Source organism: Geotrypetes seraphini, chromosome 10 (assembly GCF_902459505.1).
Source record: "Geotrypetes seraphini chromosome 10, aGeoSer1.1, whole genome shotgun sequence".
Lineage (NCBI taxonomy): Eukaryota > Metazoa > Chordata > Amphibia > Gymnophiona > Dermophiidae > Geotrypetes > Geotrypetes seraphini.
The window spans coordinates 110,777-128,490 of NC_047093.1; the positions used below are offsets into that span (position 1 = coordinate 110,777).

General features: G+C 41.4%; 1 protein-coding gene across 9 annotated transcripts in view; it reads left to right on the forward strand.

Annotated features, from left to right (window-relative positions):
* CSNK1D (casein kinase 1 delta) overlaps positions 1-17,714 on the forward strand; it is a 126,980-nt gene that overhangs the window by 95,926 nt on the left and 13,340 nt on the right. For 5 of the 9 annotated variants that reach the window (XM_033960918.1, XM_033960916.1, XM_033960913.1 and 2 more), the window contains one exon: positions 5,522-5,661. The exons of 1 other annotated variant lie outside the window; for it this stretch is intronic. In XM_033960918.1, coding sequence (XP_033816809.1) covers positions 5,522-5,661 — 140 coding nt within the window. Of the gene's footprint in view, positions 1-5,521; positions 5,662-10,208; positions 14,841-17,714 lie in introns of those variants that run through there. 3 more of the 9 variants (XR_004540873.1, XM_033960914.1, XM_033960919.1) reach the window with 3 other exon arrangements.

The window sequence follows — 17,714 nt, forward strand, 5'->3', positions numbered from 1 at the left end:
CTCCTATCTCATGACTTTCTTCGGTTTGTTTTAAATCTATTACTTAGTAACTTCATCACATGTCCCCTAGTCCTAGTATTAGTATTTTTGGAAAGAATAAACAAGTGATCCACATCTGCCCATTCTACTCCACTCAGTATTTTATAGACTTCTAGGTCACCCACATATGAGAATATGCTGCCTGCTTGTCCTAAGATAAAGCACAGTTACTTACCGTAACAGGTATTATCTAGGGACAGCAGGCAGATATTCTCACAACCCACCAACCTCCCCTGGTTGGCTTCTTTGCTGGCTATCTGAACTGAGGAGCCACGCGCCTACGTCAGGCGGGAAGGCACTTGCGCATGCGCGATGTGGGCTATTGCAAACTTTCTGAAATCTTAAAGTGGCAATGCACTTTTAAAATGTCCATACCGGGGCTCTGTGGATGACATCACCCACATGTAAGAATATCTGCCTGCTGTCCCTGGATAACACTTGTTACGGTAAGTAACTGTGCTATATCTCCCCTGAGCTGTCTCTTCTCTAAGCCAAGAGACTTTGTCGCTTCAGCCTTTCCTCATAGGCAAGTCATTCTATCCCTTTTTATTATTTTTGTCACCCTTCTCTTTACCTTTTCTAATTCCGCTATGTCTTTTTTGAGATACGGCAACCAGAATTACACACAGTATTCGAGGTTTAGGTGCATCAAAGAGCAATACAAGGGCATTATTATATGGAAGGTTTTGCCACTTGAGCTGGATTGTATCTGGAGATCATGATTTGGCCTTTGCCTCCGAGAGAGATTGAATTGGATGGGGGTTGTCGGGAAAGCCGTTAGATATGCAGGGGGAGGGGGGAGCACTACTGCAGACCTGTTGACAGTGGCTGTACTACTGGATTGCCATAAGTGCAGGCTCCACTTACTGACACTTGTTGAGATGGAGACAAATACAGCTGTGCCAGTGGCAATCATAACAGGTACTGCGCAGTTAATAACATTCAGTCTAACTAATCTAACTAGGACAAAATGGAAAGAACAATTGCCATACAAAAGGGAAATTATAATAATTTTAAAAAGATATGGGGGCCATTGACAACTTATTGCAATGATTAGACGCCATTTTTCATTGAAAGTAAATTCATAATATGAGGGGGTGGTATAAAGTTCTATTTAAGGTTTAATCATTAGATAAGAATGTAATATGTATACGAAATTTATGATTAAAATACTTGTGGGAAGGGTGGGTGGGGAGAGAATAAATTCATGTTTTTAAGATATTAATAGAAAGAAATTCAATTGATGTGTATAAATTTAAATGATGTAATATTGTGTACTTGATGTAAGATGAAAAATAAATAAAGACTTTGGACATAATCTAACTAGGACATTTATATTCTGCTTAACCATTCAGCTCAAGGTGGTTTACAATAACTGTTTGTTACTTTTCTCAATAGATCACAGAAGATAAGTAAAACAATCAGGGTGGATGCCACGTTCCATGTGGCAAAGTTCATGCAGTGTATGTGTGGTAGCTGTCCCCCACAAATAGCCGATATAAGATTTGAGTGCCACATTTAATCAGTGGCAAGCAGCTCACACATGTGCCACCTGTGTAAATATCCTTGACCTGCCCCTGTCACATGACTTTGGGAATATAGTAACAGTCACATGGAGGGCAATTTTCTGTGACCTGTGTTAATTGCACAGGAAGGTACCATTTTGACTTGTTTTAAAGACAGAGGTGCCTGTCTGTTTTTTTTAAATATAATATTAGCACAAATCCTGAAGAACGAACATATCACCTGCTTGACATGAAATGTAAAATGCTTAGGTATAAAAGTATACACAAATCATGACTCTGCCTGTTCTCTGCCTATAATCTACCTTTGAATATAAGAAAAGCCATGCTGAGTCAGACTCAGCCCAGCATACCTTCTCTGACAGTGGCCAGACATGCTTTTAAGTATTCAACAGATCACAAACAACTGAACAATTTCACATAGTCCATTTCCAGGGATGAAGAATGGCTCGTCCAAATTTTTTTTAGCTAAATTAACCCAGATATTCAGTGGAAGGTGGGAGGTTTGAAACGCCAGGTCCCACACAAGGTGAGGTGGTAGGGGGTTATGTGAGAGGCGCCCTTACAAACGCCAGGTCCCAGGTTCAATTCCCTCACCGAAGATTCACCAGGAATAGAATCAAATGAGAAGCACAGCCAGAGGTGATTGCATAAAGAATATATTATAGAAATAGGCATACAGAAAAGTAGGATTCATAAAAGTTACAATTACGGCTGGCTGTCTCCTGCTGGAGTTTCCACTCTCCAGTCAGGCACCCCTGCAGCCCACTACCGGCATCTGCCGATTGAGGAGAGGTCCTCTCTCCTCGGGATAAAGACCTGGTGAGCCGCGGAGGAAGAGGGCTGGCTGTCTCCTGCTGGAGTTTCCACTCTCCAGTCAGGCACCCCTGCAGCCCACTACCGGCATCTGCCGATTGAGGAGAGGTCCTCTCTCCTCGGGATAAAGACCTGGTGAGCCGCGGAGGAAGAGGGCTGGCTGTCTCCTGCTGGAGTTTCCACTCTCCAGTCAGGCACCCCTGCAGCCCACTACCGGCATCTGCCAATTGAGGAGAGGTCCTCTCTCCTCGGGATAAAGACCTGGTGAGCCGCGGAGGAAGAGGGCTGGCTGTCTCCTGCTGGAGTTTCCACTCTCCAGTCAGGCACCCCTGCAGCCCACTACCGGCATCTGCCGATTGAGGAGAGGTCCTCTCTCCTCGGGATAAAGACCTGGTGAGCCGTGGAGGAAGAGGGCTGGCTGTCTCCTGCTGGAGTTTCCACTCTCCAGTCAGGCACCCCTGCAGCCCACTACCGGCATCTGCCGATTGAGGAGAGGTCCTCTCTCCTCAGGATAAAGACCTGGTGAGCCGTGGAGGAAGAGGGCTGGCTGTCTCCTGCTGGAGTTTCCACTCTCCAGTCAGGCACCCCTGCAGCCCACTACCGGCATCTGCCGATTGAGGAGAGGTCCTCTCTCCTCGGGATAAAGACCTGGTGAGCCGCGGAACGCGGCCCGCGGACGTGTGCCCAAGGCCGCGTGGCCGAAGGGGCGTGTCCAAAGGGGCAGGACACGCCCCTTTGGAGCCCCTTCGGAGCCAGGAGGAGCGAGGAGTAATTGGGAGGAATAATGGGAAAGCGTAAAGTCAAGATTATTTCTTCATCACCTTCTAATGTCTATGGACCTATGGATCGTCATCTTTCGGCTTTACAAACGATATCTGAAGGTAAGACTGATGTTTGTTCCCAATCTACCTCTCTCTCATCTGGCGAACCCACGCCTCCACCTCAACCTTTAACTGAGATATCGGAGAAGGCTGACTCCATTTCCCAGTCAGGGCTGGACTTAGCCTCCCCAGTACTTTCAGAGTTGGATTCTAAAAATAATTCTATAGGGGAATATTCCTTTATGGTCTCTCCTGTTTCAATGCCTACCGGACCTATTCAAAGGCCTGAGGTGGGCAATAAACCAATTACTTTGCAAGATGTCTGGACTGTTGTTAATAGAATTGAGAGTTCACTACAGGGCACAGTAGTGCAATTATGTAAGTTTTCTTCAGAAATAACGAATAAAGTGGCTGAGCATGATACTCAATTGGTTAATATGGGGAAAAATTAGATAAAATAGAATCATCTGTGTCTGTAATGCAGCCTTGTATGATATGTCAAGTGAAAGATAATACTTTGTTACACTTACAGTTGGAAAAAATGGAGAATGCTTTGAGATCTAGGAACCTCAGATTTCTGAATTTTCCTTTATCTCATTTTCTTTCTCCTTTAGAACTACTTAAAATGTATTTAAAAGACGTACTAACTTATACTGGTTTAGAAAAGTTTTGTCCAGATAATCTTTACTATTTATCCAGTAGTAAAATAAAGATATTAGAAGAAGGGGGGAAAGATCAATTAGTGTCTCCTGACAGTTTGAATATTTCCCAATTCCTGGAATCATCTAAAGATTATATAGCCAAAAGAGCAACATTATTAGTCACATTTAAAACTGAGATGAAAAAACAAGATATTCTTAAATTATATTTTCTAAATAAAACTGCTTTGTTCTGTGGTCAACAGATAAATGTTTTTCCAGATGTCTCTAAGCAGACACAATACAGGAGGAAGCAATTTCTACAACTTAAGGATAAAACCTTGAGTGTAGGTGCTTCATTTTTTCTTAAATTTCCCTGCAAATGCTTAGTGGTACATCAAGATACCAAGTATATTTTTTTGGATCCAACTCATTTAGAAAATTTTCTTATAGATAAACCCAAGTTGGACATTTTGCCTGTTACTAACGCAGAGGTTGAGATGGAATGATAGATGGAATTATTATTATGCTTGACTCTAGAGTGTATTTGTGTTGAAATATACTGATTATGCTTAAGTATTGCTTGTTAATGGACGAATCAGGAATAGCCAGCCCCCAATAATGTGGACTTGAAGATTACTATCTATTTTTATTTAAAATTTCCTCTGTATTTGTTTATTTTTCTTGTACTTGTTAAAAAAAAAAAAAAAGTTACAATTACATTCATAAAGTTACAATTACAAAGACTGCTTCTGTGTTCTTGTGAATGAGAGAGAACACACAAAGAAAGAGAGAGAAAGGGTGGTGGGGAGGGTGATGTCCCAAGCTTCAGGTAGAGAGCAAGAAGAAGACAAAGACCAGAGCCAAGAGAGAGAGGGGGGATGTTGCGAGGGGGCTTTTATAGTTTGGAAACTTATTCTAGAATACAGAATAAACATAGTAAACTTGTGCTAGACAGGAAAAGAATAGGCTGCAGTCAAATGTAATTTCCAGTATGCCTCTGACAATAGTTTCTGATTAATCTTAGTTATCTGTGCACCTGGACCCATTGTATATCCTAAGCTGTCCATCCTAAGCATCAGACATTAACATATCTTCTTAGCACCTCTTCGCCCCTCTTAGCTGCAAGTTGGTTTATAATCATGATTTAATCAGGGCTATTTGAAACCGTCTTCCTGGATGCTTTCTGTGAATAAGCACTCAGGATCTATCTGCATCTACATTCCAGAGTCAGATTGATATAATTTCCCATAGGCCTTTGCTGATATTAGTTATGCCAACTGAAAATGCTGATTGCTAGCAATTGCTATGCTGACAGAAGGCCATGTCCAGGCACTGAAATTGAATATCTGGGTCAGCAGTGAAACCCAGATGATACCAGGATGGATCAGTAGATAAAGTTAGGACAAAATATCTCCTCTAATTGGTTAAGTTCTCTTTACATTTCAATGGATTTGTCAAACAAAGCTTCATAAAATTAGAAAATATCTGAAAGACTTAAAACAGAAGTATTTTTATTATTGTGCTTTACAGTTAGTAAGACTTCCTTATACAGCATATAGAACATGGGAACAAAAATTTAGAGAAGCAACTTAAAAAAAAAAATAAAGCTAAAGATTTAAACAAAAAATAAAGCTATGGGTGAAAATCAGGAGTTAGCATGTTAATGTTCTCATTCTCTCAGCTAACACTTCTCCTCGTCCAGTATCTGGGTTTGAACGTGAACGGAAAGTGAGCATGAGATTGCATCGTAGCGGCCCTGTCAACATGTCGTCATCTGATTTAACTGGTCAACAAGATACTTGTCACATATCAACGTCACAGGTACATAACAAGCATGTTTGTTTAAGTACTTGGGGGAGGTTTGTTTACCGTATTTGCCGGCGTATAAGACGACTTTTCAGTACCTTAAAATCCTCCCCAAAGTCGGGGGTCGTCTTATACGCCGGGTACTGTTTAGAGAGCTGCACGGGGACGCCCCTAGGGTCGCGGGGATCCCGTGGGGACGCCCCCTAGGGTCGCGGGGATCCCATGGGGATGCCTCCGAGGGTCGCGGGGCTCCTGCGGGGCTGGATGCTCAGTCTTCTGGATGTACGCGGCTCTTCTTCTCCCTACCTTCTCTGCTTGCAGCACAGAGCCGAACGGAAGTCTTCCCGACGTCAGCGCTGACGTCGGAGGGGAGGGAGGGCTTAAACAAAGCCCTCCCTCCCTCCGACGTCAGTGCTGACGTCGGGAAGACTTCCGTTCGGCTCTGTGCTGCAGGCAGGGCAGATAAGGAGAAGGAGAGTAGCCTCGCGGTTCGAGTGGCTACCAAGGGAGAGGGGCGGTCTGCCCCTCCCCGCCCCGGTTGCAGCACAGCCGGCCAGGTTCCCTGACTTTTGTGGCACTTCCCCGACCGACCGATAACAGCCCGGGTCCGACAATCCTCCCTGCCCTGTAGCCGCGAATCTAAATTACCTTCTTACAGCAGCTGTAAGAAGGTAATTTAGATTCGCGGTTAAGGGCAGGGAGGTTTGTCGGACCGGGGCTGTTGTCGGTCGGTCGGGGAAGTGCCACAAAAGTAAGGGAACCTGGCCGGCTGTGCTGCACCCGGGGCGGTAGAGAAGGAGGGGGGAAGAAGGACGCTGAAAGGCCATGGTGAAGACAGGAGGGGGGGGGAAGGACTCTGAAAGCACTTGAAGACAGAGGAGGGAGAAGGAGGCTGAAAGCACATGGGGGAATACAAAGGGGTGGAGAAGGACGCTGAAAGGCCATGGGAAGGGTGGGGGGGGGAGAAGGACATAAAGGAAATGAGGAAGAGAGAGTAGGGAGAAGACGCTGGCAGGGAAGAAGACAGATGCCAGACTATGGGGGGAGCAGAGAGAAGAAGATGGGTGCCAGACCAATTTGGAAGGGGGAAGAAAGGGAGAGGCACAGTAACAGAGCAAATGGAAGATGCAGAAGGAAGAGAGATAGTGGATGGAAGGAATTGAATGAGAACATGAGGAAAGCAGAAACCAGGCAACAAAGGTAGGAAAAGAATTCTATTGCTTTAGTGAATTAATTAAAATTGTTGAAATAAATTCTGATGTTCTTTTAAGTTTTATTTGTTGTGCAGAAGGTGTGCGGAAGAAGGGGTAGTCTTATACGGCGAGTATATAACAAACTCTATATTTTAACTGTAAAAGTTGGGGGGTCGTCTTATACGCCCAGTCGTCTTATACGCCGGCAAATACGGTAATTTGTGAAAACAGTAATTTCAGATTAAATAATAATAATTTTATTCTTATATACCGCCAAAGCCATGGTAGTTTGAGGTGGTTTACAATAAGAAGAGCTGGACAATTATTGACATAGTTACAATGTAGAATCATCGAATACATGTATACAAAATATGAGAGATAATGAACTATAAATCTTAGGTAACAAATCGGTTAAACAGTTTCGTTTTTACTAATTTTCAAAAACTAAAATAGGATGAGGAGTGAATGATAATGTTACCCAGCCAATTGTTCAGTTTACCTGCCTGGAAAGCTAGAGTTCTGTTCAGGAATCTTTTATAACGGCAGACCTTTATTGTTGGATGGATAAACATGTGGATTCTACGTGTGGGCCTAATAGCACAGCCCAAATTAAAGTGGGAAACCAGGTTCATAGGGGCCAAACCAAAGATTGATTTGAAACAGAGACAATAAAATTTAAACAAAACTCTTGCTTCCAGGGGCAGCCAATGAAATTTTTGGTAATAGGGACTTATATGTTCCCATTTTTTTTAAACCAAAAATCAATCGTACTACCGAATTTTGAATAACTCGGAGTCTTTGAAGGGTTTTCTTGAAAGTTCCCAAATAAATGACGTTACAATAGTCCAGCATGCTTAGAATAGAAGATTGCACCAGTAGATGGAATGATGCTGCATCAAAGTATTTTCTGATGGTTCTTAGTTTCCATAATGTTGAGAAGCATTTTCTAGCCAATAAGTCTGTATGAGTGTCTAAAGTAAGGTATCAGTCAAGAGTCACTCCCAGAATTTTTATGAAATCGTCAATAGGGAAGTCCGTCCATTCAAGAAAAGTGTTTAATCTTTGATTTTATCTTTGGGCTCCCCAGAAAAAATTTGGTTTTATCTGAGTTGAGTTTCAATTTGAATTCTGTCATCCATAATTCGATTTGCTTTAGGATAAATGCCAGATGATTCTTTGTCTCAGAAGTCAGGTTTGTGAGAGGAAGAACTATAGTGATGTCGTCCACATAGATATAGAATTTGACTTTTAAGCTTTGCAATAGATTCCCCAATGGGGCAAGGTAAATGTTAAACAGAGTAGGGGATAGAGGGGAACCCTGCGGAACTCCGCAAGAGTTTGTCCAGCTGCAGGATTGTTTATTATCACTGTAGACTTGGTAAGACCGTTTACTCAAAAAACCCTGAAACCAGTTTAACACTTTACCAGAAAGTCCAATTGACTCCAAACAGTCAATTAGAATGTCGTGATCGACTAAGTCAAAGGCAAATGTCTTTAGCACAGATCAGATATTCTAAGACAGTTTTAAATATTCAGTTGGAAGTGGCCTGAGAGAGCTGCTGATCTGCCAGTTCTCTGTTGGTCTGTCTTACTGATTCCTTATACTGCCAGACAACAACAGGTTACATTTGAAGCTGAACATGAGTAAACACCACAGTTTTTTAAATTACTACCTCATTTATTTAAAGAGCTAGCAGGTCCTTTTACTAAGCTGTGCTGCCAAGCACCACATGCTAAATACCAAGTCACCCATTCTGTTCCTGTGGGCGGCTCAGCATTTAGCATGTGCTGCTCTGCACTGCAGCTATGTAAAAGCCCACCCAAGTTGTCCAACACTCGTGAAAAAGTATCTGCTCCCTAAACCTAATGGCTGATTGCACCATCTTTAGCAGCAATAATTGCAAGAAAACACTTCCTGTAGTTTTTATATCACTCTTTCACATCACTGTTGAGGAATCTTAATCCACTTTTTTATTTTTTAGCAAAACTTCTATTTAGGTGCCATGTCTGGGTGTTCAGTCTATCACACCCAACAGGACTTGTTCTAGACGTTTTTTACTTGGACGAAAAGTTTGACAAAAATGTGGTATAAAGATGGACGATTTAGCGGCTTGGACGATCAGATCGACAGGACGTATAGTTAGACGATTTTCGAAACAAAAAAAATTTTTCAAAAATGTGTCTTAGGCTGTTTTTTACTTTGGATGACTTGCGAGTTGGACGCAAACGGACTTAGACGTCCCTTTCGATTATGCCCCTCCACTTTCTTAAAACGCCTTCACAAACAAGGAAATTTTTAACAATTTTTTTAAACTCTTCAGATCCTTAATCACTCTCAATTGTTCAAGCAAATTATTCCATAGCTTACTCCCGCCACCAAAATAACAGTGGTCCTTGTACTGGCATATTTTACTTTCTGCAATCCATCTACAGAAAGGCAGATTATATTCTCCAGTCTCAATGACCAACATGGTTTATGTAATTCCAGTACTTGACAAAAAATACACTGACAATTTTGATGAATGGCTTGAAAAATTAATGTCCAACATCTTAAATACTACACAAGATTTAATTGGCAGCTAATGCAATTGACACAAAAAAGGAGTCGCATCTCGATTTTTTCAACTCCAAAAATTAAACATGCAAAAGTGTTCTGAATCACTTGCAAAGAGCCATACTTAACTAATGACATGCCCAAGTACAGAGCATTGCAGTAGTCCATAATTTGAGCCAAATGTAATGATTTTAAGGTGGCCAGTCAGTAGAAAAGGCAACAGCGAAAGCTAGAAGAATGCTTGGGTGCATAGGGAGAGGAATGGTCAGTAGGAAAAAGGAGGTATTTATGACCCTGTATAAGACTCTGGTGAGACCTCATATATAATATTGTGTACAATTCTGGAGATTGCACCTTCAAAAAGATATAAACAGGATGGAGTCCGTCCAGAGGAAGGCTACTAAAATGGTCAGTGGTCTTTGTCATAAAGCATATGGGGAGAGACTTCAAAGTCTCAATGCATATACCTTAAGTGAAAGGCAGGAGAGAGGAAATATGATAGAGATGATTAAATACCTCGTACCTATGTGTCATAAGTGCACTTGAGATGAGTCTTTCAATTGAAAGGGAACTCTGGAATGAGGGGGCATAGAGTAAAGGTGAAATGGGTAGATTCAGAAGTAACCTCAGAAAATACCTTTTCACAGAAAGAGTGGTGAATGCATGGAACAACCTGGTGGAGATGGTAAAGACAAAACCAGTATTTGAACTCAAGACAGCTTGGGACAAGTACATTGGATTTCTTAAGGGAAAGGAAGGGTTAGTAGATGGTCATATGGTCTTTATCAACCTTCATTTTTCTCTGTTTATTGTAGAGTCATGAACACTGACCTTAGCTGAGGCTAGAGAGACCTGCAGTTCTTTGGATGATCTGGGAAGTTTTGTGATGCCAAGAGAGCAGCAACAGCTAATCCAGGGAGTAATTTTGGCAGGCCAGCCACTCCTGGGAAGATTTCACCACTGCTCCAAATCTTGTGGGTTGGGAGATAATGGCTCCTTGGAGTCCTAGAGCTTCAAAAATGACTTTGTGTACCCTTTTCCAGACTGACACATTTCCAACTGTTTTTTCTCCTGGAATTTCCTTTGCTCATAGTATATAGTGTTCCAGTAGAAACTTTGTGGTGACTAATTCACCGAAATGGTAAGGTTCAATATATAGTGAGGTTTAGATTCAGCATGCTGGCTTTGTTCAACCAGTTAAATCTAATCATCAGTTAAATTTAGTTGATTAAGGGAGCAGTTACTTTTTCACTTGGGTGATACACTGAATGGTTCTCCAAAACTCTTATGCAGTGCACAAAAATAGGGGATATCAGGAGGGGGAACATTTTCACATCACTGTACGGGGTGTGCTCTCACTGGCGTTTATACATTTGGAGGTTTTCGTTAGTATTAAAAGAGAAGCCTTTTACTTAAGTTATCATGCATGATAAATGAGTATGATTAGTTGTGCATGGAGGCATGGGACCTGCCTACTGCACAGAGCACTTAACCCAGGACTGATCTCCCAATACCAAAAGCCCTTCACGAACAGGAAAACACTTGAAAGTAACTAGCTTTGAGCTACAATTATAAAAATGTGAACCTCAGCTATGTCTCACACAATAATCTGTGTACCTAATTGCTTAGGTGACTGATTAAGTAATCAAGAATTGATTTTGAATGTAGGAAAATATGTTGCCAAGTAGAACTCTTGTAAGCCTAATCCACTGGTATTAAAACTGACGTTACAGGGTTAACTTTGGGATTTCATTGTGATGATCAGATGAAATTTAATTTACAGAATAGTGATGTGGTCGAGTCTTGTTTTCAGATGAGAATGATTGTCAACTAAATCCATTCGAGCAGATCAAATTTTATGAAAATTGCACATGCTCTTATAACGAGCAGATTGGATAATTGCAATTGGCTTTTTCAGATTGAATAGACTGCAGTTAATTTAAAACAATGCAGCTCAATTGATCTAAGGGGAATAGAAAAGAGAACAAATCATATAACACCAATTCTTTTAAAATATTTTTGTTTCAATATGACTGAATTTACTTGAGCTCAATTATTGCAATATAAATTATTGTCTAATTCTGTAGTTCCTGGATAAATTGGACTGATTTTCACTTTTTGTTATCTGTCCTTGAACTAATTAGGTAAAAGCAGAATAGAAATACCTGTATAAGATAGCATTTTGGCAGAATTGCACTGATTGCCAACGTTACCAAGAATGCATTTTTAAAATGTTGTGTTTGGTATTTAAAACTTTTCATACGGAAGTCCCAAAATATCTTTCTGATGTAGTTAAAAACTATGCTCCTACAAGGCAGCTGCATTCATCTCTGTATACTTTAATGGAACGTCCTTCATTGTCCTCTATCAGGAATTATGTATTTGGTTACTTTGGGCCTCCTTATCAGAAGAAATTAGAAGTTTGAAGAGCTATTTGATTTGTAAATTTTTTACATAGCTTGTTCATGTTTTTTGAAAAATAATTACAAATACGATTTCTCTGTTTCTTACATTTTATGATTTGTTGCTGTTGTTAATTTTCTTGCTATATTGTTCCTTGTGAACCAAATCAATTCAAATCTCTTAATGTTAGGGCTTTGCCTCTAACAGCAACCTGTATACCTAATACCAGGTCTGAACTCTTTACCAAAAGTCCTTCTGGGACAAGGGAATACGTACTTTCTCCAAAACATAGTGAGGAGGCAAGTTGGATATGCTGAATTGATTTGAAGGAAGTTCAGATGCTCTGCCTTAAGGGGACAACAAAAGGTTAGGACTAGGCTAATAGATTACCCACCCCCTTCTTGCTGAAGAGAGTCCAGTGGTACTTCCTACTTATATCTTCCACTACTCTTAAAAGTAAGATCCACCAGATGGGAGTACGCACATGCACATGCAGCCAGTGCAAGCATATTAGGAGCCCCAAACAACCCTTCAGCTTCCTCCAATCGTTTTTCAATCACCTAGCCACCCACTATAGATGTGTGTGAAGTTATTTTTTTAATGAGCTTCCTTACTTGTTTAACATCTGTGCACAGAGGTTATACCAGTTTTCAGTTTTTGCAGACTAGGCGACTAAGCTTGATCAGCAACGCTGCTAAGTAATACATAGTACGTTGTATTGTTCATCATCTTATTCATCCATAGTGGATCATGGCATACCGGACCCCGGAAGAAGGAACAAGGACTGTGTCGGGTCTATACCACTATCGATCTACTGTGTATTTCTGTATTGGATGTTGGACTGCACCTTTTGATTCTTCTCTCTATGCAGCTCAGTATCCTAGCTACAGCTACTACTTTATCACATTGTTTCATGGCCTTGAGATTCTCAGACACTATCATGCCAAGGTCCCTCTCTCATTCCCTGCATAACAGCTTCTCGCCCCTTAGCATATATAGCTCCTTGGGATTGCTTCACTCTGCACTTTTTTATGTTAAATTTTAACTGCACAACATTAGACCGTCTCTTCATGTTTTCTATTCCCTCTAGCATGTCCACTCTGTTGCAAATCTTTGTGTCATCTACAAAAAGACATACTTTTCTATCTAATCTATCATTAATATCGCTCACAAATATATTGAACAGAATGGGTCCCAGTGCCGATGCCTGAACAAATTTCATTTACCACTACTTTGTCATCTGTCAGTCATTCAATTTCTAATCCAGATCATCGTTTTGGGTCGTAACTTCAGCCCACTGAGTTTATTGATGAGCCTCCTATGAGGAACCATGTCAAAAGCTTTACTGAAATCCAGGTAGACTACATTTAGTGCACATCCTCTATTCAGTTCTCTGGTCACCCAGTCAAAGAAATCATTTGTTTGGTGCAAGTTCCCCTTTGTGAAACCATGTTGTCTTGGATCTTGTAACACATTCAGTTTGAGGTAGTTCACTATTCTTTCTAATCCAGTCTAAATCTTGGATTTATATACTGTGTCATCTCCCCAAAAGGAGCTCGACTCAGTTCACATAAAAATCGATAATCGAAGTGAAAATGGTTAGATTAGAAGAAAAAACTTTTTCTTTTTTTAAATTATCCTAAATTTACAAGTAAAACTACTTGCTCCAGAAATTCAGTCATATCCAAACTTAAACATCCCATTAGGAAACAGTATTTAAAGGAAAAAAAGAAGAAAAAACATTGGAATTTTAACTCTTCCTTAGACCACAATATTCAACGAGAGAGAGAAATAGAAATTAAAGGGAGAAAATTATAACAATACAATTCAAGGCTAAGGCTATTATACGGCTGAAACCCCTCAGTCTTCACATTTTGGAGTTTCCACCCTTAACACTGGTTAACCCCTTGAAGTCCAAAAAAAGATCTTAGATCAGGAATAAAGAAGACATATTTTAAACCCAAGTATTTAACAATACATTTATAGGGGTAGGCCAACATAAAAGTAGCACCCAACCTCCTCTTTTCATCTCTCATAGCAAGAAACTGTCTTCGCCTATCCTGTGTGATTTTGGTTACATCAGGATATAACCATAAACGTTGACCACAAAAAGGTTCCAGAATTTCTGAAGAACAATCTCATGATGGCATTGAGGTCTTGTTCAAAAATAAAATTGACTATTAAGGTAGCTCTCTCCTTGACATCTAAAAAAGAATTTTCCAAAACTGCCATAAAGTTTTGTAGCTCATTTTCAAAGACCACTTTCTCACCTGGAGGTATATCATTAAATGTGGATTTCTTTTTTGAAACAGGTAAATAATTAGCTTTATTTCTTGGTGGAATCTGGTCTTGAGAAAATAGAAAATAACTTATTAGTGAAGACCCTCATCTGACATCCTAGAGAGAAGATAACTAATTTTCCTTAAATTTTCGAGGAACTGTTGAAATAACTGTTTTCATAGATTTATGGAAAATCTGGAAGGAGAGAAGAGTTATAACACAAGAAGAAATCCCATTCCAAATCATTGTAAAAGTATATGAGAAAGATCGAGTAATATTACCAATAGATTTTATTCCTTTTAAAGTTGGAAAATACAGTTTCTTTCTCATCTTTCCAGACCGATACAGGCTTCACTGAAGGGTATTAGCTCACCATGACCAGCAGGTGGAGACTGAGACCAAACTCTTGGTTATAGTGCTTAATAGTTGTCCCTCCCACTATCTAACAGTCTTCTCTCAGTCTCTATCAGGTGGTAGAGTCTCCCCTTGTTAGGGCTGTTGGAATTTGTTTAGGGCTCCTTGTCCCTGTTCTGGTGCCGGATTGAGCTTGGAGGGGCCCTGTTTGGGGGTCCGTCCGACCTCGGGGGTGTCACACTCGATGGGCCACGTCTTGAGTCCCTCCTCTCCCTTCCTTCACCTCCCCAAAATTTTGTAAAGGTGCCTCAATGTAAGCCTTACCACCGATACAGACAAGGCATATAGCTTTGAGAGCCAGTGGAGTCTGTTCTGAAAATCAAAAAATCTGTGCCAGTCTGAAGGGAGCATTCCCCTTGTCTGTTATTGCTTTTTTTTTTTTTGCTAACTAGCAATTTGTATTTTACCTAGATCATAAGAACATAAGAACATAAGCAGTGCCTCCGCTGGGTCAGACCAGAGGTCCATCATGCCCAGCAGTCCGCACACGCGATGGCCCAACAGGTCCAGGACCTGTGCAGTAATCCTCTATCTATATCCCTCTATCCCCTTTTCCAGCAGGAAATTGTCCAATCCTTTCTTGAACCCCAGTACTGTACTCTGCCCTATTACGTCCTCTTGAAGCGCATTCCAGGTGTCCACCACACGTTGGGTAAAGAAGAACTTCCTAGCATTTGTTTTGAATCTGTCCCCTTTCAACTTTTCCGAGTGCCCTCTTGTTCTTTTATTATTCGAAAGTTTGAAGAATCTGTCCCTCTCTACTCTCTCTATGCCTTTCATGATCTTGTAAGTCTCTATCATATCCCCTCTAAGTCTCCTCTTCTCCAGGGAAAAGAGTCCCAGTTTTTCTAATCTCTCAGCGTATGAAAGGTTTTCTATCCCTTTTATCAGACGTGTCGCTCTTCTCTGAACCCTCTCTAGTAACGCCATATCTTTCTTAAGGTACGGCGACCAATATTGGACGCAGTACTCCAGATGCGGACGCACCATCGCCCGATACAACGGCAGGATAACTTATTTCGTTCTGGTTGTAATACCCTTCTTGATTATGCCTAGCATTCTATTTGCCTTCTTAGCAGCCGCTGCGCACTGTGCTGTCGGCTTCATTGTCATGTCCACCATTACCCCCAAGTCCCTTTCTTGGGTGCTCTCCTTCAATAATATCCCTCCCATCGTATAGCTGCACCTTGGGTTTCTGCTTCCCACATGTAGTACTTTACATTTCTCAACATTGAACTTCATCTGCCATCTCGTCGCCCATTCCTCTAGTTTGTTCAAGTCTCTTTGCAATTCTTCGCAGTCCTCTTTAGTCCGAGCTCCTCTAAATAGTTTGGTGTCGTCCGCAAATTTTATTATCTCACACTTCGTCCCTGTTTCTAGATCATTTATGAATATATTAAATAGCAGCAGCCCAAGCACCGAGCCCTGTGGGACACCACTCGTGACCCTCCTCCAGTCCGAGTAGTGGCCCTTCACTCCCACTCTCTGTTTCCTACCCGCCAACCAATTTCTGATCCATCTATGTACATCTCCTTCCACCCCATGGTTCTTCAGTTTCCGAAGTAGGCGTTCGTGGGGTACTTTGTCAAAGGCTTTTTGGAAGTCTAGATATATGATGTCTATGGGGTCACCTCTGTCCATTCGTTTGTTAATTCCTTCGAAGAAGTGCAATAAGTTTGTTAGGCACGATCTCCCCTTGCTGAAACCATGTTGGCTGACTGTCAGAAATTTGTTTCTTTCAAAATGTTCGTCGATGTTGTCTTTTATAAGTGCTTCCACCATTTTCCCTGGAACCGAGGTCAGACTCACCGGTCTGTAGTTTCCTGGGTCACCCCTTGATCCCTTTTTAAAGATGGGCGTAACATTGGCTATCTTCCAGTCCTCTGGGATCACGCCTGTTTTCAGGGATAGATTGCAGATTTGCTGCAGTAGTTCCGCTATCTCCTCCTTTAGTTCCTTCAGAACCCTTGGATGGATTCCGTCCGGACCCGGGGATTTGTCAGTTTTTAGTTTTTCTAGCTGCCTGCGTACGTCTTCCAGGCTCACTTCCATGGATGTTAATTTTTCTGCTTGATCTCCCTTGAAGATTTGCTCAGGTTCCGGTATGTTGGATGTGTCTTCATTTGTAAATACAGACGAAAAGAACATGTTAAGTCTTTCTACTACTTCTTTCTCTTCCTTCACCACTCCCTTCCTGTCTCCATCGTCCAGCGGTCCCACCTCCTCCCTGGCTGGCTGCTTCCCTCTAACATATCTAAAGAACGGTTTGAAATTTCGAGCTTCCCTGGCTAGCCTCTCTTCATACTCTCTTTTGGCTTTTCGAACCGCACGGTGACATTCTTTTTGATACTTCCTGTGCTCTTTCCAGTTGTCCTCAGTTTTGTCCTTTTTCCATTTCCTGAATGAATATTTCTTATTTCCTATCGCTTCCTTCACTATTTTAGTTATCCACGCCGGGTCTTTTGTTTGACTCTTTTTGCACCCCTTTCTGAATTTGGGGATATACAGATTTTGCGCCTCGCTCACAGTGTCCTTGAAAAAAGACCAGGCATGTTCTACCATTTGCCATTTTCTGGAAGTGTTCCTAAGTTTCTTCCTTACCATTTTCCTCATTGCTTCGTAGTTTCCTTTCCTGAAGTTGAACGTTGTCACTATGGTTCTATTTCCTTTCGGTATTCCTACTTTGACCTTGAACTTGATCATATTATGATCGCTGTTTCCCAACGGTCCTACTATTTCCACTTCCTTTGCTGGTCCCTTTAACCCATTTAGGATTAGATCCAGAGTGGCATTTCCTCTCGTCGGTTCTCTTACAAGCTGCTCCATGAAGCAATCTTGTATAGCCTCCAGGAATTCTGTCTCCCTAGCGCATTTTGAGATTCCAAGACTCCAGTCTATCCCAGGATAGTTGAAGTCTCCCATAATAACCGTGTTACCGCTTTTGCATTCACGCTTCATCTCGTCTTCCATTTCTTCATCGATATCTCTGGTTTGCCCGGGTGGTCGATAGTATAGACCCATCTTTATTTCAGGCCCTTTCATTCCCAGTATTTTAATCCATAGCGATTCCAGCTTGTTGGTCATCTCTGCTTTGTCCATTTTTGTCGATTGTATGCTTTCTTTTATGTATAGGGCTATTCCACCTCCTTTTTGTCCTGACCTGTCCTGGCGATAGAGCTTGTACCCTGGCAGTGCTGTATCCCATTTGTTTTCTTCATTCCACC